Source organism: Ranitomeya variabilis, chromosome 2, assembly GCF_051348905.1.
Source record: "Ranitomeya variabilis isolate aRanVar5 chromosome 2, aRanVar5.hap1, whole genome shotgun sequence".
NCBI lineage: Eukaryota > Metazoa > Chordata > Amphibia > Anura > Dendrobatidae > Ranitomeya > Ranitomeya variabilis.
Genome location: NC_135233.1, coordinates 1,110,727,506 through 1,110,753,401, shown reverse-complemented (window position 1 = coordinate 1,110,753,401; position 25,896 = coordinate 1,110,727,506). Strand labels below are relative to the sequence as shown.

Here is a 25,896-nt window from a genome sequence, read left to right as displayed (position 1 = left end):
GGCATCAGAACTGGCATCAAAGTGGGCAAATCACCCATTTTCACAGATTTGAATAAGTAACAGCTATTTTTAAGGGGTTAAATGCCTTTGTGCCACTAATCTAACACCTGATTTACATACCTACTGATGCCCCACATGAAATCCATGTCACTCCAGCCTGGCACAAATGGGTTCTGGGCATCAAAACTGGCATCAAAGTACTCAAATCACCAATTTTCATAGATTTGAATAAGTAACAGCTATTTTTAAGGGGTTAAATGCCTTTGTGCCACTAATATAACACCTGATTTACATACCTAATGATGCCCCACATGAAATCCATGTCACTCCAGCCTGGCACAAATGGGTTCTGGGCATCAGAACTGGCATCAAAGTGGGCAAATCGCCCATTTTCACAGATTTGAATAAGTAACAGCTATTTTTAAGGGGTTAAATGCCTTTGTGCCACTAATCTAACACCTGATTTACATACCTACTGGTACCCCACATGAAATCCATGTCACTCCAGCCTGGCACAAATGGGTTCTGGGCATCAGAACTGGCATCAAAGTGGGCAAACAGCCCATTTTCGCAGATTTGAATAAGTAAGTGATTTTGTAAGAGGTTAAATGCCTTTGGGCCACTGATCTGACACCATTATTACATGCATTTTGATGCCCTGCATGAAATTCATGTCACTTTAGCTTTTCCCAAATGGGTTCTGGCCGTGAGAATTGGCATCAAAGTTGGCATTGATTTTAATGATTTGAATAAGTAACTGAATGTTAAGGGGTTAAATGACCTTGGCCACTGATCTCACAGCACTATTACATACACAGGCTGGAGACACACGAGCGATTTACACACTAGGAAAGTCTGACGAGTGCAATGCAAGCGTCATGTGAGTGTCGGGCGGTTTTTGTGCGAGTACAATCTGACTTCTCACACCTAACACCCGATCTACATCCGACTGCAGTGCGATTTTACATACAGAAATGTTATTAATCATTTACACATAGTTTTAAAACGTAATATTCTTCAAAATGTATATATATATATATATATATATATATATATATATATATATTCTAGATAGATAGATAGATAGATTAAAAGCCGGCAAATGATCAGCCACGTACATTTTAATCAGAGTGACAGGTTAGATTACGATACAATAGAGGTATACACATAGAATAAATGTGTGGTGTGTGTGTGTATACATATATATATATCTCACCTACTGTATCCTCACCCATCCCTTGTAGACTGTGAGCCCTCGCGGGCAGGGTCCTCTCTCCTCCTGTACCAGTTATGACTTGTATTGTTCAAGATTATTGTACTTGTTTTTATTATGTATACCCCTCCTCACATGTAAAGCGCCATGGAATAAATGGCGCTATAATAATAAATAATAATAATAATATATATATATATATATATATATATATATATATATATATATATATAATGTAACGCTGATAGCGTCACTCTGTCCAAAGCCTTTATAGACTGCGCAAGCGCGACGCGTCTGCACAGTCTGGATCCCACAGTGTGACGCATCCGGGGAGGAGGATTGTGGCCCAGGAGATCGCGGTAGGAGTAAGCACTGAACGCATACCGCAATCTCCGACGGAGAAGCAGAGACGCACCAGGAGGGTGAGTATTAAGGGGGAGGGTGAGCCATGCTATATTCACCTGTCCCCGTTCCACCGCCGGGTCTTCCGCATCCTCTGGCTGTGACGTTCAGGTCATAGGGCGCGATGACGTGGTTAGTGCACGCTCCCTGCCTCAACAGTCACAGCCAGAGGACACGGATGACAGAGTGGCGCGCGGCGGTGGAACAGGGACAGGTGAATATCGCAAGTGCCGGGTGTGACGGGGCATGCGACAGAGCAGGAAGAGACACCACGCCAGTAATCAATCCAATAAAATTTATCGGAACAGGGAACTGGGACAACACAAATCAAAGTAATTCTGCAGCGTCCGTAATTAGTCTACAATGAGTCCACACAAAGGGAGCAGATCCGGGGGCGCCACCTGGCAATCCAAAGCCAGGGAAAAGAAAAATAATCCTGGGATGGGTGTACTGGATCCAGCAGATGAGGGACACAACACCATTCCACGTGGCAGCTTTTAATCCTCCACACACGGGCACCAGGATCTCGCCTCAGCATACGATCCCAGCCCTTCGCAAGTCACCACACAATTGAATCAGCCAACACATGAGTCTATTGTTCTGTGTCCTGGGATCCATCCCTCCATGAGGGAAAGCTCCCCCTTCTGGTTGTTGACTCAAGCCTGATTACATAGCAGTCCAGGGACACAGGCCGGGGGAGGGACACGCTGTTACACCGGGGGCCTTAGCCAGCGTCGACTCCAGCACCTGACCCCCATAGTGCGCTGGTATTCCCGCCTGCTTAGGCACTCGGCGCCCAGCGACGAGAGGTGAGTCTGTCATTTTTTTTAAAAAAATCGCAGCAGCATTCGGGGCATATTATGCTATGGAGCATCTTATGGGGGCCATCAACGATGGGAGCAGCACATGACAGAATGGGGGCACAGAATGGGTGCAGCACATTACAGAATGGGGCGCAGGATGGGAGCAGCACATGACAGAATGGGTGCAGCACATTACAGAATGGGGCGCAGGATGGGAGCAGCACATGACAGAATGGGGGCGCAGGATGGGAGCAGCACATGACAGAATGGGGGCGCAGAATGGTTGCAGCACATGACAGAATGGGGGCGCAGGATGGGAGTAGCACATGACAGAATGGGGGCGCAGGATGGGAGTAGCATATGACAGAATGGGGGCGCAGAATGGGAGCAGCACATGACAGGATGGGGCGCAGGATGAAAGCAGCACATGACAGGATGGGGGCGCAGGATGAAAGCAGCACATGACAGGATGGAGGCGCAGGATGGGAGCAGCACATAACAGGATGAGGGCACAGGAAAAGAGTAGCACATGACGAGATGGAGGCGCACAAAACAGGATGAGGGCGCAGGATGGGAGCAGCACATGACAGAATGGGGGCGCAGAATGGGTGCAGCACATTACAGGATGGGGCGCAGGATGGGAGCAGCACATGACAGAATGGGGGCACAGGATGGGAGCAGCACATGACAGAATGGGGGCGCAGAATGGTTGCAGCACATGACAGAATTGGGGCGCAGGATGGGAGCAGCACATTAGAGAATGGGGGCGCAGGATGGGAGCAGCACATGACAGGATGGGGCGCAGGATGAAAGCAGCACATGACAGGATGGAGGCGCAGGATGGGAGCAGCACATAACAGGATGAGGGCACAGGAAAAGAGTAGCACATGACGAGATGGAGGCGCACAAAACAGGATGAGGGCGCAGGATGGGGCTGCACATGACAGGAAGGGGGCGCAGGATGGGAGCAGCGTATGACAGGATGGGGGTGCAAGATGGTAGCAGCACATGACAAGATTAGGGGGCAGGATGGAAGAGGTGCATACCAGGATGGAGACCATATACCAATATAAATGCTCGCCACCCGGGCGTAGAACAGGTTCAATAGCTAGTGTGTGTGTGTATATATATATATATATATATATATATATATATATATATATATATATCTAACGCCAAGAAGACCAAAAACAAACGGCACTGTCTGTGAAACGAGGTTATCCAAAAATTTCGGGTTCAGGTATTAATGAATAATAGTCCTAGCATCAGCCATGCATCAAGATCATAGGTGCTCTTCTGAAAATACACGAAAATCCATGACCATATGCAAGAAGAAAGAGAAGGCACTCACCGATCTAAAATTCCCAACTTTATTTCATCTTCATGTTAAAAAAATACTGACCCGTGGAAGTGCAAGCACAAACGGCCGTCGTCTATCCCTGCTCACAAGAACTCCGCTCCTCACTCCCCCGGCCATGGAATTTTTTTAACATTAAGATGAAATAAAGTTGGGAAATTTAGATCGGTGAGTGCCTTCTCTTTCTTCTTGCATATGGTTATATATATATATATATATATATATATATATATATATATATATATATATATATATATATATATATATATATATATTAGTCTTTATATTGCAGAGAGAGATACATAGAAGAATAGCCGGTAATTCATTTGTCAGCCTCTCTAAAATCACTGCTGGAGCCGACAGGATAGAAGACATGGTTTACATACACTAAGTAGATGCAGAATAGTTAGATATGTACTGTATATGTCAGTGATCAATACAATTAGTATAGTGTGTGTGCAAATTAGAGGACATGTATGTAATTAATAAAAGATTATTTAGGGGGGAAAAAATGTTGCGGGCTCTCGTGTAATTTTCCAATCCAGAGAGGGAAAGCCAGCGACTGGAGGCCAATGTTTATAGCCTAAGAAGGGGTTAATACCCATGGATCTCCCCAGGCTATGAATATGAGCCCACAGCTGTATTTTTAGTGTTTACTGGCTATTAAAATAGGGTGGCCCCCCAAAAATGACATGGGGTACCCTTATAATTAAATTCCAGAAAAAGCTATGCAGACAGCTGCGGGCTGATATTCATAGCCTAGGAAGGGGCCATGGATATTGACCCCTCATGGCTACAAACACTAGCTCTCAGCCTCCCCAGAAATGTCGCATTTTTAAGATTCACCAATTTCAGCACTTAGCCTCTCTCTTTCCACTGCCCTGTATCGGTGGTATATGGGGTAATAGTTTGGGGGTTGATGTGACCTTTATATTGTAAGGTCACATCAAGCCCAGCTTAGTAATGGAGAGGTGTCAAGAAGACACCTATCCATTGCTAATCCTATAGTTGTTACAGGTTCAATAAAGACGCAGCCAGGATAAAGTCTTTTAATGAAATAAAACACTAAACACAGTTTTTCATCCTTATTATCCAGCTAATACATACAACGCCCTTGTTCTCCTGTAATTAAAAAAAAACAAAAAAAAAAAACCCAACAATATACCATACCTGTCAGTCGTTCTGTCCCACGCAGTAATCAATATCTGGGGAAAATACAGTTTGCAACTAGGAGCGGTGCTGAAATGCAACCGCCATGGCTGCAAACTACTGGGGAATGAGGAGATGCTGCCAGTGCAGCTACAGAGACTAGTGCTGATGTCACATAGTCTGCCCTCCCTTCCGGCTTGAACTGCAATGAACTCTGCAGCGTGGGAAAATGAACTGGCTCCAGAGTTCAGCATGGGTCAGGCAAGCAGGGAGGGTAGACTCAGTGACTTCACCGCTAGTCACTGAGGCTGCGCTGGCAGCATCTCCTCATTCCCCAGTAGTTTGCAGCTGGGCTGGTAGCATCTTAGCACAGTCCTGGTTGCAAACTGTATTTTCCCCAGATATGGATTACTGCGTGGGACAGAACAACGGACAGGTATATTGTTGTTTTTTTTTTTTTATTCATTACAGGAGATCGAGGGCGTCTCATGGATTAGCTGAATAATAAAGATGGCAAAATGTGTTTATTGTTTTATTTAATTAAAAGACTTTATTCTGGCTGTGTCTTTATTGAACCTGTAACAACTATAGGATTAGTAATGGAGAGGTGTCTTATTGACACCTCTCCATCACTAAGCCGGGCTTGATGTGACCTTACAATTCAAAGGTCACATCAACCACCCAACTATTACCCCATTGCCACCGCTACAGGGCAGTGGGAAGAGAGAGGCTAAGTGCCATAAATCATGCAGCTGCGTCAACAAAAACTAAATCTCTGAGCAGTCACAAATACTCGGAGATTTCCCGAGCAACAAGTATATTCGCTCATCACTATTAACTACCTGCAAAAAACACTTGATGAACTTTCGATAGTAGTTTGCAAACCCCAAGAAGCGTTGCAAATAGTGATGAGCGAGTATACTCGTTGCTCGGGCTTTCCCGAGCACGCTCGGGTGGTCTCCCGAGTATTTGTGACTGCTCAGAGATTTAGTTTTTGTTGATGCAGCTGCATAATGTATGGCTGCTAGCCAGCCTGAGTACATGTGGGGGTTGCCTGTTTGCCAGGGAATCCCCACATGTAATCAAGCTGTCTAGTAGCTGTAAATCATGCAGCTGCGGCAAGGAAAACTAAATCTCTGATCAGACATAAATACTTGGAGACCACCCGAGTGTGCTCGGGAAAACCCAAGTAACGAGTATACTCACTCATCACTAGTTGCAAACCCTTCAAGTCACGGGGCTGAACCCAATCACTAATAGCCTGCACCTTCTTGGGATCCATGTGAAACCCCTCATTGGAAACAATCAAACCCAAAAATGATAACTCCTGTACAAAAAATTAACATTTCAAATTTTGAAAAAAGTAGTTTTTCCCTGAGTCTATGAAGGACAGTACGCGAATAGTGAAAATGGGTTTCACTGTCAGGGGAGTAAACCAAGATGTCGTCAAGGTAAATAATCGCAAAGTGACCGATCAGATCAGCAAACACAATATTAATAAAATTTTGAAAAATGGCCAGGGGTGTTTGTTAGCCCGAAGGACGTAAAAAGATTCTCAAAAAGAACTTCTCACGTGAGAAACGTCGTCTTCCACTCGTCTCCCTCTCAAACACTTATCCAATTATAGGCTCCCCACAAATCCAACTTTGAAAATCATTTGGCCCCAGACAACTGGTTACACAAGTCAGGAATGAGAGGAAGTGGGTAAGTGTTTCTCACAGTGATTTTGTTGAGTTCCCGAAAGTCGAGGCAAGGACTCAAACCACCATCTTTTTTCTTTACAAAGAAAAAGCCAGCTGCCATAGGAGAAACATAAGGGCGGATATGCCCCTTACGAAGACTCTCGGCAATATACTCCTTCATGGCCAGCCGCTCAGGACAAGACAGATTAAATTGATGGCACAATTAAAAGATGGATGTGGCGGTAGAACCTCAGCCTCGCTTTCAGAGAACACGTCTTCAAAGACCTTCAGATACTCCGGAATAGCTTCCAGACCGACAGACAACACAGATACAGACTTCAAGGACTTAGATAAGAACCATTGAACAATTTCCTCAGTAACCCAGTTAATAACAGGGTTTTGATGCTGTAACCAAGGCATTCCCGACACCAACCCACTATATTTGCCCACTTTGATGCTAATTCTGGTGCCCAGAACCCATTTGGGCTAGGCTGGAGGGACCTGGGTTTGATGCAGGGCATCGCTATTTGTGTATTTTAAGTGTCAGATCAGTGGCCCAAAGCCATTTAACCCCTTAAAAACAGCAGGTCCCTATTAAAATCTGTTAAAATTGGCTGTTTGCCCAGTTTGATGACAGTTCTGATGCCCAGAACTAATTAGGGCCAGGCTGAAGAGACCTGGTTTTATTGTGGGGCTCCCTGTTCTATATGTATGCACTCTGGTATCAGTGGCACAAAGGAATTTAACCCCTTAAAAACACCACTTACTTATTCAAATCTGTGAAAATGGGCTGTTTGCCCACTTTGATGCCAGTTCTGGTGCCCAGAACCCATTTGGGCCAGGCTGGAGAGACCTGGGTTTCATGTGCGGCATCAGTAGGTATGTAAATCAGGTGTTAGATTAGTGGCACAAAGGCATTTAACCCCTTAAAAACATCAGTTACTTATTCAAATCTGTGAAAATTATCTGTTTGCCCACTTTGATGCCAGTTCTGGTGCCCAGAACCCATTTGGGCCAGGCTGAAGGGACCTGGGTTTGATGCAGGGCATCACTGTCTGTGTATTTTAAGTGTCAGATCAGTGGCACAAAGGCATTTAACCCCTTAAAAACATCAGTTACTTATTCAAATCTGTGAAAATGGGTGATTTGCCCACTTTGATGCCAGTTCTGATGCCCAGAACCCATTTGTGCCAGGCTGCAGTGACATGGATTTCATGTGGGGCATCAGTAGGTATGTAAATCAGGTGTTAGATCAGTGGCACAAAGGCATTTAACCCCTTAAAAATAGCTGTTACTTTTTCAAATCTGTGAAAATGTGCAATTTGCCCACTTTGATGCCAGTTCTGATGCCCAGAACCCATTTGTGCCAGGCTGGAGTGACATGGATTTCATGTGGGGTACCAGTAGGTATGTAAATCAGGTGTTAGATTAGTGGCACAAAGGCATTTAACCCCTTAAAAATAGCTGTTACTTTTTCAAATCTGTGAAAATGTGCAATTTGCCCACTTTGATGCCAGTTCTGATGCCCAGAACCCATTTGTGCCAGGCTGGAGTGACTTGGATTTCATGTGGGGCATCAGTAGGTATGTAAATCAGGTGTTAGATTAGTGGCACAAAGGCATTTAACCCCTTAAAAATAGCTGTTACTTATTCAAATCTGTGAAAATGGGCGATTTGCCCACTTTGATGCCAGTTTTGATGCCCAGAACCCATTTGTGCCAGGCTGGAGTGACATGGATTTCATGTGGGGCATCAGTAGGTATGTTAATCAGGTGTTAGATCAGTGGCACAAAGGCATTTAACCCCTCAAAAATAGCTGTTACTTATTCAAATCTGTGAAAATGGGCGATTTGACCACTTTCATGCCAGTTTTGATGCCCAGAACCCATTTGTGCCAGGCTGCAGTGACATGGATTTCATGTGGGGCATCATTAAATATGTAAATCAGGTGTTAGATCAGTGGCACAAAGGCATTTAACCCCTTAAAAATAGCTGTTACTTATTCAAATCTGTGAAAATGGGCGATTTGCCCCTTTTGATGCCAGTTTTGATGCCCAGAACCCATTTGTGCCAGGCTGAAGTGACATGGATTTCATGTGGGGCATCATTAGGTATGTTAATCAGGTGTTAGATCAGTGGCACAAAGGCATTTAACCCCTTAAAAATAGCTGTTACTTATTCAAATCTGTGAAAATGGGTGATTTGTCCACTTTGATGCCAGTTTTGATGCCCAGAACCCATTTGTGCCAGGCTGAAGTGACATGGATTTCATGTGGGGCACCAGTAGGTATGTAAATCAGGTGTTAGATTAGTGGCACAAAGGCATTTAACCCCTTAAAAATTGCTGTTACTTATTCAAATCTGTGAAAATGGGCGATTTGAGTACTTTGATGCCAGTTTTGATGCCCAGAACCCATTTGTGCCAGGCTGTATTGACATGCATTTCATGTGGGGCATCAGTAGGTATGTAAATCAGGTGTTAAATCAGTGGCACAAAGGCATCTAACCCCCTCAAAATAGCTGTTACTTATTCAAATCTGTGAAAATGTGCAATTTGCCCACTTTGATGCCAGTTCTGATGCCCAGAACCCATTTGTGCCAGGCTGGAGTGACATGGATTTCATGTGGGGCATCAGTAGGTATGTAAATCAGGTGTTAAATTAGTGGCACAAAGGCATTTAACCCCTTAAAAATAGCTGTTACTTATTCGCATGTGTGAAAATTGGTTCTCTGCCCACTTTGATGCCAGTTCTGATGCCCAGAACCCATTTGTGCCAGGCTGGATTGACAGGAACTTGATGTGTGGCATCACAAGGTATGCAAGTCAGGTGTCAGATCAGTGGCACAAAGGCATTTAACACCTTTAATACCATACCTCAGTGCCCACTTTGATGCCCATTTTTGTGCCAGCCTTCTAATATTTTTATCTGTTTTTAAGTGTATTCACAAGAGGGCACATGACCGCATAATATTATATACTCAGAATGGTTTATTTTTATTGAAAAACCTGAAAAAAACAGAAAATAAAAAATAGCCGAATAAGAAACTGCTGAATAAGAAACCAACTTCAGCATCGTCAGGAAAGAGTGGAATGGTAGAGAGGGGCAGGAGAGGAGCTCTACAGAGAAGTGTAGGAGATGGAGCTCTGTAGAGAGGGGCAGGAGAGAGTAGTTTTCTGTAGGGCGAGCAGTAGGGAGTGGCGGTCTGTAGGCGGTGGCAGAAGAGAGTGGTGCTTTGTAGGGAGGTGCAGGAAAGAGTGGAATGGTAGAGAGGGGCAGGAGAGGAGCTCTACAGAGAAGTGTAGGAGATGGAGCTCTGTAGAGAGGGGCAGGAGAGAGTAGTTTTCTGTAGGGCGAGCAGTAGGGAGTGGCGGTCTGTAGGGGGTGGCAGAAGAGAGTGGTGCTTTGTAGGGAGGTGCAGGAAAGAGTGGAATGGTAGAGAGGGGCAGGAGAGGAGCTCTACAGAGAAGTGTAGGAGATGGAGCTCTGTAGAGAGGGGCAGGAGAGAGTAGTTTTCTGTAGGGCGAGCAGTAGGGAGTGGCGGTCTGTAGGGGGTGGCAGAAGAGAGTGGTGCTTTGTAGGGAGGTGCAGGAAAGAGTGGAATGGTAGAGAGGGGCAGGAGAGGAGCTCTACAGAGAAGTGTAGGAGATGGAGCTCTGTAGAGAGGGGCAGGAGAGAGTAGTTTTCTGTAGGGCGAGCAGTAGGGAGTGGCGGTCTGTAGGGGGTGGCAGAAGAGAGTGGTGCTTTGTAGGGAGGTGCAGGAAAGAGTGGAATGGTAGAGAGGGGCAGGAGAGGAGCTCTACAGAGAAGTGTAGGAGATGGAGCTCTGTAGAGAGGGGCAGGAGAGAGTAGTTTTCTGTAGGGCGAGCAGTAGGGAGTGGCGGTCTGTAGGGGGTGGCAGAAGAGAGTGGCGCTTTGTAGGGAGGTGCAGGAGAGAGTGATGCTGTGTAGGGGGGCAGGAGAGTGCTGCGATTGGCAGGGTTCCTGCCGCAGACCGGTGTACTCACTTTCCGCAGTAACCCCCCCGTTTGCCGCTCCGGGGTGCTCTGTTCTGAGGACGGTTTGGCCTTTTCCTTGTTGTTGTTGGAGTCGTTGTCCTTGATGATGTCATACTGGCGGCAGAAGAGGGCGATCACCGCTAGAGGGCGACACACAGCAGTCTCCTCATTGTCCTGCCTCCCAGATGTCAGGACCCCCCACCAACTATACAGAAGTGCCGCCCTCACCTGCCCACATCAGCAGCACCGCCACAATGATGATAATCTCTCCGGTCTCCAGCTGCCGCTCTTTGTCCACTCCTTGCACAGTGATGTCTCCTGTCCGGGCACAGAGATCAGAATGTTGGGTTGCAGGCACAATACATTTTGAGGTGCAGGTGGTACCCACCTTGGTTGGAACTGTTGGATGGCAGGCGGTCAGTCTCCTTTAGGGTGCGGAAGTGTATCCTCTTGCTGGTCTGGCTCTCGCTGTAGAGGCCGATGGACTGGACCTGGATGATGTAATCCGTGTCCTCCTCCAGGTCCCACAGCACACAGGCCCGGTTAGTGGTGTTCACCTCACGTATGAATCTGTGGATCTGTCCATCCTGCCTCTGAGGAGAGAGTTGGAGATGGGAGCAGTAGACAGCGGTGACCTTCCAGGAGGAACCATGGTCATCATCCAACTACAACACCTCAAACAGCGCCCGGACCCTCACCAGACAGAACAGTCGCTGACCTGTCTAATTATCCAGCTATCGTCAGTGTCATTATAAAGGGCCCCCCAAATCTCACCCAAGAGCCCCCACAGATGATGGTCCCTCCAGACAGGGGAGAATCAGAGCTCTCTGAGAATTATAGATTGACTTTTCTTCACATGGGACAAATGTTTGGTACATGCGATGGCAAGATGCTTGTGGGGATTACCCTCACCCCCATTAAGTATCTGCCCTGGGATACCCCTGACCCGGCACTCCCCTGACCCGGCACTCCCCTAACCTGACACTCCCCTAACCTGACACTCCCCTAACCTGACACTCCCCTGACCCGGCACTCCCCTGAACCAACACTCCCCTGAACTGGCACTACCCTGACCCGGCACTCCCCTGACCCGGCACTCCCCTAACCTGACACTCCCCTGACCCGGCACTCCCCTGAACCAACACTCCCCTGAACTGGCACTACCCTGACCCGGCACTCCCCTGACCCGACACTCCCCTAACCTGACACTCCCCTAACCTGACACTCCCCTGACCCGGCACTCCCCTGACCTGACACTCCCCTAACCTGACACTCCCCTGACCTGACACTCCCCTGACCCGGCACTCCCCTGACCTGACACTCCCCTAACCTGACACTCCCCTAACCCGACACTCCCCTGACCCGGCACTCCCCTGACCCGGCACTCCCCTGACCTGACAGTCCCCTATCCTGACACTCCCCTAACCCCCCACTCCCCTAACTCCCCTGACTCGACACTCCCCTAACTCCCCTGACTCGGCACTCCCCTAACCCGACACTCCCCTGACTCAGCACACCCATGACTCGGCACTCCCCTGACCCGCCACTCCCCTGACTCGGCACACCCATGATCCGGCACTCCCCTGACCCGCCACTCCCCTGACCCGGCACTCCCCTGACCCGCCACTTCCTTGACTCAGCACACCCATGATCCGGCACTCCCCTGACCCGGCACACCCATGACCCGGCACACCCATGATCCGCCACTCCCCTGACCCGGCACACCCATGACCCGTTACTTCCATGACCCGGCACACCCATGATCCGCCACTCCCCTGACCGGCACACCCCTGACTCGGCACTCCCCTGACTCATCACTCCCCTGACCCGCCACTTCCTTGACTCAGCACACCCATGATCCGGCACTCCCCTGACCCGGCACACCCATGACCCGGCACACCCATGATCCGCCACTCCCCTGACCCGGCACACCCATGACCCGTTACTTCCGTGACCCGGCACACCCATGATCCGCCACTCCCCTGACTCGGCACTCCCCTGACTCATCACTCCCCTGACCCGGGATACACCTCCAGCGATTGGCATACCTGCTGAGAGATGGCATATCCGATGATAATGTCACCCTCAGGGACGTCCCATGAGACGGTGGCGGAGTTTGCTTTTAGCTGTGTGACTGTGACATTGACAGGAGAGGGGGGACGATCTGCAACATAAAACACCAGGATCAGCGGCACCTCCAACAGGTGGAACCAGGTAACAGGGCGACAAATGTACCAGGCGCCCAACCTGGCAGAAGACCCCGAATCCACAAAGACCTGAACAGGGCGCCCCACTTGTGCAGACACTGATATAGACAGGCGCCCCACATACAGACATCCCATGAGACATACAGACATCACATAAGACATACAGACACCACGTGAGACACAGTACAGAGAACATTATCTGAAGCTGGAGGATCAGAGGAAGAATAAGACACAACAGACCCGAGCAGCCGTACAATGTGATATTACTACTGACAATCCCCACAGCGCCATCTGCAGTCTGCTCATCGCATCCTCCGCATAAGCCTGCAGCTGTTCACCCCAACACCGCTTCTCAACAGCTAAATATCCCCATTCACACACTAATGTCGGCCGCATGAGCTGATATCCATAGGTTGTGCTAACACTATAATGTGTGTGGAGGTACCAGATGTCGATTACGCTTGTCTGATTTCAGACTGTTGATTGCTTTGTTCTCCGCGAGATAAGCCATCGGCAGACATCTCTGCTCTGCCAGAGAGAACACAGGCGCACTTGGCCAAGTCAGCACTCATGTGTATGGGAGAGCGAGGTGAGATGGTGTCAGATAAACCATCGGCCTAAAGGTACCGTCACACTAAGCGACTTTGCAGCGAGAACGACGACGATCCGTGACGTTGCAGCGTCCTGAATAGCGATCTCGTTGAGTTTGACATGCAGCAGCGATCTGGATCCCGCTGTGATATCGTTGGTCGGAGCTAGAAGTCCAGAACTTTATTTCGTCGCTGATCACCCACTGTCATCGCTGGATCGGCGTGTGTGACGCCGATCCAGCGATGTGTTCACTTGTAACCAGGGTAAATATTGGGTTACTAAGTGCAGGGCCGCGCTTAGTAACCTGGTATTTACCCTGGTTACCATTGTAAAAGTAAAAAAAAAAAACATTACATACTCACCCTCTGATGTCTGTCACGTCCCCCGCCGGCGTTCACCGGGTTACGCGCTGCTGCTCAGAGCTTCCTGCACTAAATGTGTCAGCGACGGCAGTAAAGCAGAGCACAGCGGTGACGTCACCGCTGCTGCCGGCGCTGACACATTTAGTGCAGGAAGCTCTGAGCAGCAGCGCGTAACCCGGTGAACGCTGGCGGGGGACGTGACAGACATCAGAGGGTGAGTATGTAATGTTTTTTTTTTTACTTTTACAATGGTAACCAGGGTAAATATCAGGTTACTAAGCGCGGCCCTGCACTTAGTAACCCGATGTTTACCCTGGTTACCCGGGTGCTGCAGGGGGACTTCGGCATCGTTGAAGACAGTTTCAACGATGCCGAAGTTGTTCCCCTGCTCGTTGGTCGCTGGAGAGAGCTGTCTGTGTGACAGCTCCCCAGCGACCTAAACAGCGCCGCTGCGGCGATCGGCTCGTTGTCTAGATCGCTGCAGCGTCGCTGAGTGTGACGGTACCTTAAGTGTAGTGCAGCCAAAAGTGGTGTAAACTCCTCATCATCCTAAAACGTCTATCTCTGTAGTCAATGGCTTAGCAAAAGTCTTTCATTTGGACAGTGTCACACACAGTGTGGGAAGACTAAGTCCAACACGAGGGGAAGGAAGACCAAATGTTAAGGAAAGGGGATGTGGACACCCCTAGGCAGATCTAATAGTACCCTGCCTCCCCTACTGTCCCTATATTGGTTCCACAACAATCGCCGAGCAGGAACCTAGAGCCAGGCTCTGAATAGGGAAGAGAGGTGAGCACTGATCAGTCCCTACTGTACACTAAACAGAAGAAGGGAGACAAACAAGGGGGAAGCAACTTAGCTTGAGCAGACTCAGAGAGGTAACACCAAACGTCCTCCAAGAGCAGCAGAGAGGAGGTTAGCCAACTGCTATAGCTTCAAGCCTACACAGGCGGCTCCCTGAAGCAGACTGTGTTGTGGATTCTGTTTGTGGGCTCCCTCTGGTGGTTACTGCTGGTACTGGGTGACTTTGGTGGGTTGCGGCCTTTGGTTTCCACCTGTCCATCAGAGGCTGGGTGTTTCCTATTTTACCTGGCCTTTCTGTCATTCCCTTGCCGGCTATCAATGTATTCAGATGTGCTCTGTTTGGTTCCTGCCTACCTGCTCCCAGATCTTTCAGGATAAGCTAAGTGCTGATTTTCAGTTGTTTGGTTTTTTTGTCCAGCTTGCTTATTATGTCTTTATGCTAGCTGGTAGCTCTAGTGGACTGAGGTTCTCCCCATGTGCCATGAGTTGGCACATGGGTTCTTGTAATCTCAGGATGGTTTTTTTGATTAGGGTTTTTTGCTGACCACTCAGACCCCTTTTGTATCGTTCTGCTTTCTAGTTTACAGCGGGCCTCAATTTGCTGAACCTATATATATCATCTCTATGTGTGTGCCTTCCTCTCATTTCACCGTCAATACATGTGAGGGGGCAACTGTACCTTTTGGGGTTCATTCCTCTGGAGGCAAGTGAGGTCTTATTTTCTCTGTAGTACTAGTTAGCTCTTAGGCTGGTGCGTGGCGTCTAGAACCAACGTAGGCACGCTCCCTGGCTATCTCTAGTTGCGTTTGTCAGGCGTAGGGCAGCGGTCAGCCCAGGTTCCATCACCCTAGAGCTCGTCCGATATTTTGTATTACTTTGCTTGTCCCTTGCTATCCCTAGCCATTGGGATTCATGACAGTATAGCCGGCCTACAAAGTGTTAATTGTTTGGGCTGAAGCAGGAGTAAAAGAAGTGTTTAAGGGAAAGTTTTTTGTTTTTTTTTTCCCTTCAGAGTTTTGCTGCCTAGCCCTTAATTGCTGTCTAGCTGCTTCTTACCTCCTCTTAACCCTTGAATGGCTCTGATCTTAGCTGTTTAACATGGATGTCCAGAGTTTGGCTTCCAGCCTGAGTAATCTCGCAGCAAAAGTTCAAAACATACAGGATTTTGTTGTTCACACTCCCATGTCTGAACCTAGAATTCCTATTCCAGAGTTCTTTTCTGGAGATAGATCTACCTTCCTGAATTTCAGGAACAATTGTAAATTGTTTCTTTCTTTAAAATCTCGCTCCTCTGGAGACCCTGCTCAACAGGTCAAGATTGTAATATCTTTCCTGCGGGGCGACCCTCAGAATTGGGCATTTGCATTGGCACCAGGGGATCCTGCATTGCTCAGTGTGGATGCGTTTTTTCTGGCATTGGGATTGCTCTATGAGGAACCCAACCTAGAGATTCAGGCTGAAAAGGCTTTATTAGCCCTCTCTCAGGGGCATGATGAAGCGGAAATATATTGTCAAAAATTTCGGAAATGGTCGGTGCTTACTCAGTGGAATGAGTGCGCCCTGGCTGCAAACTTCAGAAATGGTCTTTCTGAGGCCATTAAGGATATTATGGTGGGGTTCCCTAAGCCTACAGGTCTGAATGAGTCTATGGCTATGGCCATTCAGATTGATCGGCGTTTACGGGAGCGCAAACCCGTGCACCAGTTGGCGGTGTCTTCTGAACAGGCACCTGAGACTATGCAATGTGATAGAATTCAGTCCAGAAGTGAACGGCAAAATTATAGGCGGAAAAATGGATTGTGTTTTTATTGTGGTGATTCAGCTCATGTTATATCAGCATGCTCTAAACGCACAAAAAGGGTTGATAAATCTTTTGCCATTGGTACTCTGCAGCCTAAGTTCATTTTGTCTGTGACTCTGATTTTTTCACTGTCTTCCATTTCCGTCGATGCCTATGTGGATTCGGGCGCTGCCCTGAGTCTTATGGATTGGTCATTTGCTAAACGCTGCGGTTTTAGTCTGGAGCCTCTGGAAGTTCCTATTCCTCTGAAGGGAATTGACTCTACACCATTGGCTATGAATAAACCGCAGTACTGGACACAAGTGACCATGCGCATGACTCCCGTTCATCAGGAGGTGATTCGCTTCCTTGTACTGTATAATTTACATGATGTACTAGTGCTTGGTCTGCCATGGTTACAAACTCATAATCCTGTCCTGGACTGGAAAACAATGTCTGTGTTAAGCTGGGGATGTCAGGGGGTTCATGATGATGCACCTCCGATTTCAATCGCTTCATCTACTCCTTCTGAGATCCCTGCGTTTTTGTCTGACTATAGGGAGGTTTTTGAGGAGCCTAAGCTCAATTCGCTCCCTCCTCATAGAGAGTGTGACTGTGCTATAGAATTGATTCCTGGCAGTAAGTTCCCTAAGGGTCGTTTATTTAATCTGTCACTGCCAGAGCATACTGCTATGCGGAATTATATTAAGGAGTCCTTGGAAAAGGGACATATTCGTCCATCTTCATCCCCTCTGGGAGCAGGTTTCTTTTTCGTGGCAAAAAAAAGATGGTTCCCTGAGGCCTTGTATAGATTATCGCCTTCTGAATAAGATTACAGTCAAATATCAGTATCCATTGCCTTTGCTGACTGATTTGTTTGCTCGCATTAAGGGGGCTAGGTGGTTCACTAAGATAGATCTTCGCGGTGCGTATAATCTGGTGCGGATAAAACAGGGTGATGAGTGGAAAACCGCATTTAATACGCCTGAGGGCCATTTTGAGTATTTGGTAATGCCTTTTGGACTCTCCAATGCTCCGTCAGTCTTTCAGTCCTTTATGCACAATATTTTCCGTGAATATCTGGATAAGTTTATGATTGTGTATTTGGATGATATTTTGGTGTTTTCTGATGACTGGGAGTCTCATGTTCTACAGGTCAGGAAGGTGTTTCAGGTTCTGCGGGCCAATTCTCTGTTTGTGAAGGGTTCAAAGTGTCTCTTCGGAGTCCAGAAGATTTCTTTTTTGGGGTACATTTTTTCTCCTTCTACTATTGAGATGGATCCCGTCAAGGTTCAGGCTATTTGTGACTGGACACAACCTACATCTGTTAAGAGCCTTCAGAAGTTCTTGGGGTTTGCTAATTTTTATCGTCGGTTCATTGCTAATTTTTCCAGTATTGTCAAACCTTTGACTGATTTGACTAAAAAGGGTGCTGATGTTGCTGATTGGTCTCCTGCGGCCGTGGAGGCCTTTCGGGAACTTAAGCGCCAGTTTTCTTCTGCTCCTGTGTTGTGTCAGCCAGATGTTTTACTTCCTTTTCAGGTTGAGGTTGATGCTTCCGAGATTGGAGCGGGGGCGGTTTTGTCACAGAGAAGTTCTAATGGCTCGGTGATGAAGCCTTGTGCATTCTTCTGTAGAAAATTCTCGCCCGCCGAGCGCAATTATGATGTGGGTAATCGGGAGCTTTTGGCCATGAAGTGGGCATTTGAGGAGTGGCGTCATTGGCTTGAGGGTGCTAAACATCGTGTGGTGGTCTTGACTGATCACAAGAATCTCATTTACCTTGAGTCTGCCAGGCGTTTGAATCCTAGACAGGCTCGTTGGTCGTTGTTTTTTTCTCGTTTCAATTTCGTGGTTTCATACCTGCCAGGTTCAAAGAATGTGAAGGCAGATGCTCTTTCCAGGAGTTTTGTGCCTGACTCTCCTGGAGACTCTGGGCCTACTGGTATCCTTAGGGATGGGGTAATATTGTCCGCCGTATCCCCAGACTTGCGACGTGCTTTGCAGGAGTTTCAGGTGGATAAACCGGATCGTTGTCCACCAGAAAGACTGTTTGTTCCGGATGATTGGACCAGTAGAGTCATCTCCGAGGTCCATTCTTCTGTGTTGGCTGGTCATCCTGGAATATTTGGTACTAGAGACTTGGTGGCCAGGTCTTTTTGGTGGCCTTCCTTGTCTAGGGATGTGCGTACTTTTGTGCAGTCTTGTGAAGATTGTGCTCGAGCTAAGCCTTGCTGTTCTCGGGCCAGTGGGTTGTTGTTATCCTTGCCCATCCCGAAGAGGCCTTGGACGCACATTTCCATGGATTTTATTTCTGATCTTCTGGTTTCACAGAAAATGTCCGTTATCTGGGTTGTGTGTGACCGCTTTTCTAAGATGGTTCATTTGGTGCCCTTGCCTAAGTTGCCCTCCTCCTCTGAGTTGGTTCCTTTATTTTTTCAGAACGTGGTCCGTTTGCATGGGATTCCGGAGAATATCGTTTCTGACAGGGGATCCCAGTTTGTGTCTAGATTTTGGCGGACGTTTTGTGCCAAGATGGGCATTGATTTGTCTCTCGTCTGCATTCCATCCTCAGACGAATGGCCAGACGGAGCGAACTAATCAGACCTTGGAAACTTATTTGAGGTGTTTTGTTTCTGCTGATCAAGATGACTGGGTTGCTTTTTTGCCACTGGCCGAATTTGCTCTTAATAATCGGGCTAGTTCTGCCACGTTGGTCTCTCCTTTTTTTTGTAATTCGGGGTTTCATCCTCGTTTTTCCTCTGGTCAGGTGGAGTCTTCGGATTGTCCTGGAGTGGACATGGTGGTGGACAGGCTACATCAGATTTGGAATCAGGTGGTGGACAATTTGAAGTTATCTCAGGAGAAGACTCAGCAGTTTGCTAATCGCCGTCGCCGCGTGGGTCCCCGACTTCTTGTTGGGGATTTGGTGTGGTTGTCTTCTCGTTTTGTCCCTATGAAGGTCTCTTCTCCTAAGTTCAAGCCGCGGTTCATCGGTCCTTATAGGATCTCGGAGATTCTTAACCCTGTATCTTTTCGTTTGGATCTCCCAGCATCGTTTGCTATTCATAATGTGTTCCATCGGTCATTGTTGCGGAGGTATGAGGTGCCCGTTGTTCCTTCGGTTGAGCCTCCTGCTCCGGTGCTGGTGGAGGGAGAATTGGAGTATGTTGTTGAGAAGATCTTGGATTTTCGTGTTTCCAGACGCAAACTCCAGTATTTGGTTAAGTGGAAGGGTTATGGTCAGGAGGATAATTCCTGGGTGGTCGCCTCCGATGTTCATGCGACTGATTTGGTCCGCGCCTTCCATAGAGCTCACCCTGATCGCCCTGGGGGTTCTCGTGAGGGTTCGGTGACCCCTCCTCAAGGGGGGGGTACTGTTGTGGATTCTGTTTGTGGGCTCCCTCTGGTGGTTACTGCTGGTACTGGGTGACTTTGGTGGGTTGCGGCCTTTGGTTTCCACCTGTCCATCAGAGGCTGGGTGTTTCCTATTTTACCTGGCCTTTCTGTCATTCCCTTGCCGGCTATCAATGTATTCAGATGTGCTCTGTTTGGTTCCTGCCTACCTGCTCCCAGATCTTTCAGGATAAGCTAAGTGCTGATTTTCAGTTGTTTGGTTTTTTTGTCCAGCTTGCTTATTATGTCTCTATGCTAGCTGGTAGCTCTAGTGGACTGAGGTTCTCCCCATGTGCCATGAGTTGGCACATGGGTTCTTGTAATCTCAGGATGGTTTTTTTGATTAGGGTTTTTTGCTGACCGCTCAGACCCCTTTTGTATCGTTCTGCTTTCTAGTTTACAGCGGGCCTCAATTTGCTGAACCTATATATATCATCTCTATGTGTGTGCCTTCCTCTCATTTCACCGTCAATACATGTGGGGGGGCAACTGTACCTTTTGGGGTTCATTCCTCTGGAGGCAAGTGAGGTCTTATTTTCTCTGTAGTACTAGTTAGCTCTTAGGCTGGTGCGTGGCGTCTAGAACCAACGTAGGCACGCTCCCTGGCTATCTCTAGTTGCGTTTGTCAGGCGTAGGGCAGCGGTCAGCCCAGGTTCCATCACCCTAGAGCTCGTCCGATATTTTGTATTACTTTGCTTGTCCCTTGCTATCCCTAGCCATTGGGATTCATGACAGACTGGGAGTCTATAAACACCCAGGTCTAGGTGTGTCAATTAGAGCCAGAGGGAGGTTGCCACTGGGTCCATGCATGCATTTCATTTCTTCCTCATCAGCTTTTATTTGTTTATTGGCTTGTCCTTTTGTGAGCTGAGATTCATCTTCCCCAGATGTGGGCTCATATGACTGTGCACCACGTATAACAGACGTACTGGTGGTTTACCTTTGTTTTCTTTACCTTCATGTGCTGCCCACTACAGATGCTCCATTGTCTAGTACCATGTGCTGCCCACTATAGAGAGCTCCATTGTGTAGTACCATGTGCTGTCCACTACAGATAGCTCCGCTGCATAGTACAATGTGCTGTCCACTAGAGGGAGCTCCACTGTGTAGTAAAACTCTCCAAACTCTCCCCGCTCCAATTTGTCCTGAATGCTGGTGCCAGGATCATATTCCTCACCAACCATTACACCGATGCCTCTACCTTGTGCCAGTCATTACACTGGTTACCCATCCACTCCAGAATCCAGTAGAAAACTACTACCCTCATCCACAAAGCACTCCATGGCTCAGCACCACCCTACATCTCCTCTCTGGTCTCAGTCTACCACCCTACCCGTGCCCTCCGCTCCGCTAATGACCTCAGGTTAGCATCCTCAATAATCAGAACCTCCCACTCCCGTCTCCAAGACTTTACACGTGCTGCGCCGATTCTTTGGAATGCATTACCCAGGTTAATACGATTAATCCCCAATCCCCACAGTTTTAAGCGCGCCCTAAAAACTCATTTGTTCAGACTGGCCTACCGCCTCAACGCATTAACCTAATTATCCCTGTGTGGCCTAATAAAAAAAAAAAAAAAAACACAATCAGGTTCCTCCATCATGTTCTCATACACTTTAAGCAGTTAATAGCCTCTGTGTCTGTACTGCTACATACTTAGGCTGATAACTGGTTCATGCAGCTTTACATGAACACCCGAGCCTTACACTATGGCTGGTCCAAATAACTAAAGCAATTGTTACCATCCACCTCTCGTGTCCCCTTTTCCTCATAGGTTGTAAGCTTGCGAGCAGCAGGGTTAGCTTCCATCAACACTAAAATCACTTTTTTTTATCTATGGAAGGTCGGTAATAACATACAAAGCCCTGCATAACCTGTCTCCTCCGTATATTTCAGAACTAATCTCTCAGTATCTTCCAGTAATCTCCGGTCCTCCCAAGACCTCCTCCTCCTCTTCACACTTATCCGCTCCTCATCCAACCACCTCCAAGACTTCTCCCGAATATCCCCCATCATCTGGAATTCTTTGCCCCAACACGTCCAGTTATTTACCACATTTGGATCCTTAAAACAGAACCTGAAAACCCACCGCTTCAGGAAAGCCAACAGCCGGCACTGACCCCGCTGCCTCCTCACCACTACCGGAGCTACCGCCTCACCAACACCGGAGCTCCTGCAACCCTCAACCTACTGTCTCCTTCCCCACCATCCTGCAGAATGTAAGCCCTCAAGGGCAGGGTCCTCGCCCCTCTGTATCAGTCTGTCATTGTTAGTTTACTGTAAGTGATATCTGTAACTTGTATGTGAACAATAATGCACATCCACTATATGAGCTATTCATGAGACAGAAGAGCACCTTCAGTAACCGGCTAATACTTCTGAGGTGTAAGAAGGAAAAATATAGGAAATCGTTTGTGCCAACTGCGATGGGAATGTACAACAATAACATTAGGGTTAAATCATCAAGGTGAATGTCTGCTTTATTCCTTCTACTTTTCAGTTTACCTGCGGTGTATGTCCTATTCTAATGTACAATGTCCTTCTGTCAACTACACTGTCATGTCAATTAAGTAATTCATTTTATGATTCTTATGATGTAAGTTGTGCTGCTGTGATACCATAATTTCCCACGGGATCAATAAAGTGTATCGTATCGTATCGTATCGTATGTAGCCCCTTCTCATGTACAGCACCATGGAATAAATGGTGCTATATCAATAAATAATAATAAACTCCATGGATAGATGACTCCATGGTCTATTAGGAATAACTAATGGTAGGAGAGACCCTGACGGACAAGTATGCGGGGTCTTAGAAGGCGCACAAGTATTGCAGGTAGACACAAAATCCACCACATCCTGACCCAGCCTAGGCCACCAGAAACGACAAGAAACAAGATCCACAGTAGCCATGCTACTATGGTGACCCACAAGAACCGAGAGATGAGGTTCTCCTAACATTTTTAAATGTAAATAAATCTGTCAAGATCAGAACATATGGCAGAAATAGCCACTACCTTGAAGAATAGGAACAGAGTCCTCGTTACTACCTCCCCGAGGAAAACTTTGGGACAAGGCATCAGCTTTGACATTTTTAATGCCAGTACGATAAGTGACATAGAAATTAAACCTGGTAAAAGATAAAGACCACCAAGCTTGTCTCGGAGCAAGACATTTAGAGGATTATAAATACAACACATTTTTATGGACACTAATTAACGGGACAGGGTGAGTTGTCCCCTCCAGAAAATGACGCCACTCCTCAGAGGCTTAATGGCCACAAGTTCTCTATCACCTATATATAATTTCATTCAGCCAGTGACAGTTTGTTAGAGAAGAATGCGCATGGGCACCATTTTCCAGGAGATTATCCCTGTGATAAGTTGGCGCCAACGCCCACCTCAGACGCGTCCACCTCCATAATAAACTGCTGTGAAACATCAGGCTGAATGAGTGCTAGAGCTGAGGAAAAACATTTTTTATAGAGTTACATGCCTGACGGGCATGGTCAGTCCAATCAGAGAAGTCTACACCTTTCTTAGCAATGTCCTTGAGTGGTTTGGCAATGGATAAAAAGTTCGATAATAATTAAACCCCAGAAAGCATTGTAGGGCATTAAGATTTTCTGGTCAGTCCCATTCCAATACTGCGCGGACCTTCTCAGGATGCAACAATCTCAAGACAACAAGAGCGACTCTCCAGAAACACCTTCCCCGATGCAGAGAGGAACACAATGAAGATTCTATAGCTGTCATGGAGGGAAGCCAGACAAAGGTTTATGTAATGGAAGGGTGTGGTTCCAATAAGGAGCACAGCCAATAGACCACAGCTCTCAACCCTTTCCATGCCACAAAATACGTGGAGGACCTGTGCTCAGCTAATCGCCGTAATCTTCTAATCTCAGATGTACCACAGCTCCCAGAAGAATGTGGCACATTCATGACAGCGAGGACACATAACATAGCTCATCAGGATAGAGACATAACATAGCTCCTCTGGATGAGGAGACATAACGGAGATCCTCAGGATAGAGACACTTACTGGCTTCCACCAAGCAGAGGTCACAGCTGAACAGGACGAGCACAGCCGGGCTCAGGTACATTGGTATATGGGCCATCTCAGGCAGGTTAGGGCCCCACACGAAGCCTTGGGATCTCCGGCTCAGAAGTGAGACACAAGTCATTGGAGCTTCAAGTCTGGACAATCTCCCCCCAGTAATGTCTACATCCTAGGACTGGAGGAGAAGAGAAGGTCTGCACAGGACTCCATCCACTGCAAAAGGGGAACAAGGGCATAGGAGCTGCGCCTCTCACTTCAGGGGCTACTGCTCCAGAGGTTACAGCTCACCTGTGGGCAGAGGAGAACAATATTACTACTAAACACCAAACAATGAGGTGCGGAGAGTTACTGCGAAAATACAAAGAAAAGTCACAAAGTCAGCACAAATTGCAGTACTACATAGTACTATGGCTCCTGCAGTGTTATGTCATGACATACATAGTGTAATATGGCTCCTGTACTGTTATGTCATGATATACATAGTGTAATATGGCTCCTGTAGTGTTATGTCATGATATACATAGTGTAATATGGCTTCTGTAGTGTTATGTCATGATATACATAGTGTAATATGGCTCCTGTAGTGTTATGTCATGATATACATAGTGTAATATGGCTTCTGTAGTGTTATGTCATGATATACATAGTGTAATATGGCTCCTGTAGTGTTATGTCATGATATACATAGTGTAATATGGCTTCTGTAGTGTTATGTCATGGTATACATAGTACTACGGCTCCTGCAGTGTTATGTCATGACATACATAGTGTAATATGGCTCCTGTACTGTTATGTCATGATATACATAGTGTAATATGGCTCCTGTAGTGTTATGTCATGATATACATAGTGTAATATGGCTTCTGTAGTGTTATGTCATGGTATACATAGTGTAATATGGCTTCTGTAGTGTTATGTCATGGTATACATAGTACTACGGCTCCTGCAGTGTTATGTCATGATATACATAGTGTAATATGGCTCCTGCAGTGTTATGTCATGACATACATAGTGTAATATGGCTCCTGTAGTGTTATGTCATGATATACATAGTGTAATATGGCTCCTGTAGTGTTATGTCATGATATATACGTAGTGTAATATGGCTCCTGTAGTGTTATGTCATGATATACATAGTGTAATATGGCTCCTGTAGTGTTATGTCATGATATACATAATGTAATATGGCTCCTGTAGTGTTATGTCATGATATACGTAGTGTAATATGGCTCCTGTAGTGTTATGTCATGATATACATAGTGTAATATGGCTCCTGCAGTGTTATGTCATGATATACATAGTGTAATATGGCTCCTGTACTGTTATGTCATGATATGCGTAGTGTAATATGGCTCCTGTAGTGTTATGTCATGATATACGTAGTGTAATATGGCTCCTGTAGTGTTATGTCATGATATACATAGTGTAATATGGCTCCTGTAGTGTTATGTCATGATATACGTAGTGTAATATGGCTCCTGTAGTGTTATGTCATGATATACGTAGTGTAATATGGCTCCTATAGTGTTATATCATGATATACGTAGTGTAATATGGCTCCTATAGTGTTATATCATGATATACATAGTGTAATATGGCTCCTATAGTGTTATATCATGATATACATAGTGTTGTATGGCTCCTATAGTGTTATATCATGATATACATAGTGTAATATGACTCCTGTAGTGTTATGTCATGATATACATAGTGTAGTATGGCTCCTGTAGTGTTATGTCGTGATATACATGGTGTTATATGACTCCTGTAGTGTTAAATCACAATATACATGGTGTACTATGACTCCTGCAGTGTTTTATCATGATATATGCAGTATAACTCTTCTGGAGTGTTATATAACAGAATACATAGTGCCCTCTATACTGTTACACGTTAATATGCTCTGCATATTCCCTGGATCCGTGACTTATAGGATGTAAATAACCCAGTCAGGCAGTATGGTAGCCGGGAGCTGTTTACCTCCCCCTGCTATACTTTGCCTCTCAATAATTTGGGGATGATTGTGGCTAATCACCTGCAATGTCAGATCTGGTATAAAAGGGCAGAATGTCCACAAACTGATGACTCTCTCTGT

At 46.7% G+C, this 25,896-nt stretch overlaps 2 protein-coding genes across 6 annotated transcripts in view; one reads left to right on the top strand and one right to left on the bottom strand.

The window, feature by feature from the left end:
* Positions 1-25,896, top strand: part of LOC143808856 (low density lipoprotein receptor adapter protein 1-B-like) — a 100,193-nt gene that overhangs the window by 41,091 nt on the left and 33,206 nt on the right. The window lies entirely within an intron of this gene.
* The window catches only part of FNDC4 (fibronectin type III domain containing 4), a 65,705-nt gene that overhangs the window by 15,090 nt on the left and 24,719 nt on the right, over positions 1-25,896 (bottom strand). For 2 of the 3 annotated variants that reach the window (XM_077291970.1, XM_077291971.1), the window contains exons 2-6: positions 23,784-24,089; positions 12,652-12,767; positions 10,992-11,196; positions 10,832-10,921; positions 10,613-10,743 (exon numbers count right to left, since the gene is read on the bottom strand). In XM_077291970.1, coding sequence (XP_077148085.1) covers positions 10,613-10,743; positions 10,832-10,921; positions 10,992-11,196; positions 12,652-12,767; positions 23,784-23,925 — 684 coding nt within the window. In that variant the 5' untranslated portion in view covers positions 23,926-24,089. The remainder of the gene's footprint in view (positions 1-10,612; positions 10,744-10,831; positions 10,922-10,991; positions 11,197-12,651; positions 12,768-23,783; positions 24,090-25,896) is intronic. The other variant, XM_077291973.1, reaches the window with a different exon arrangement.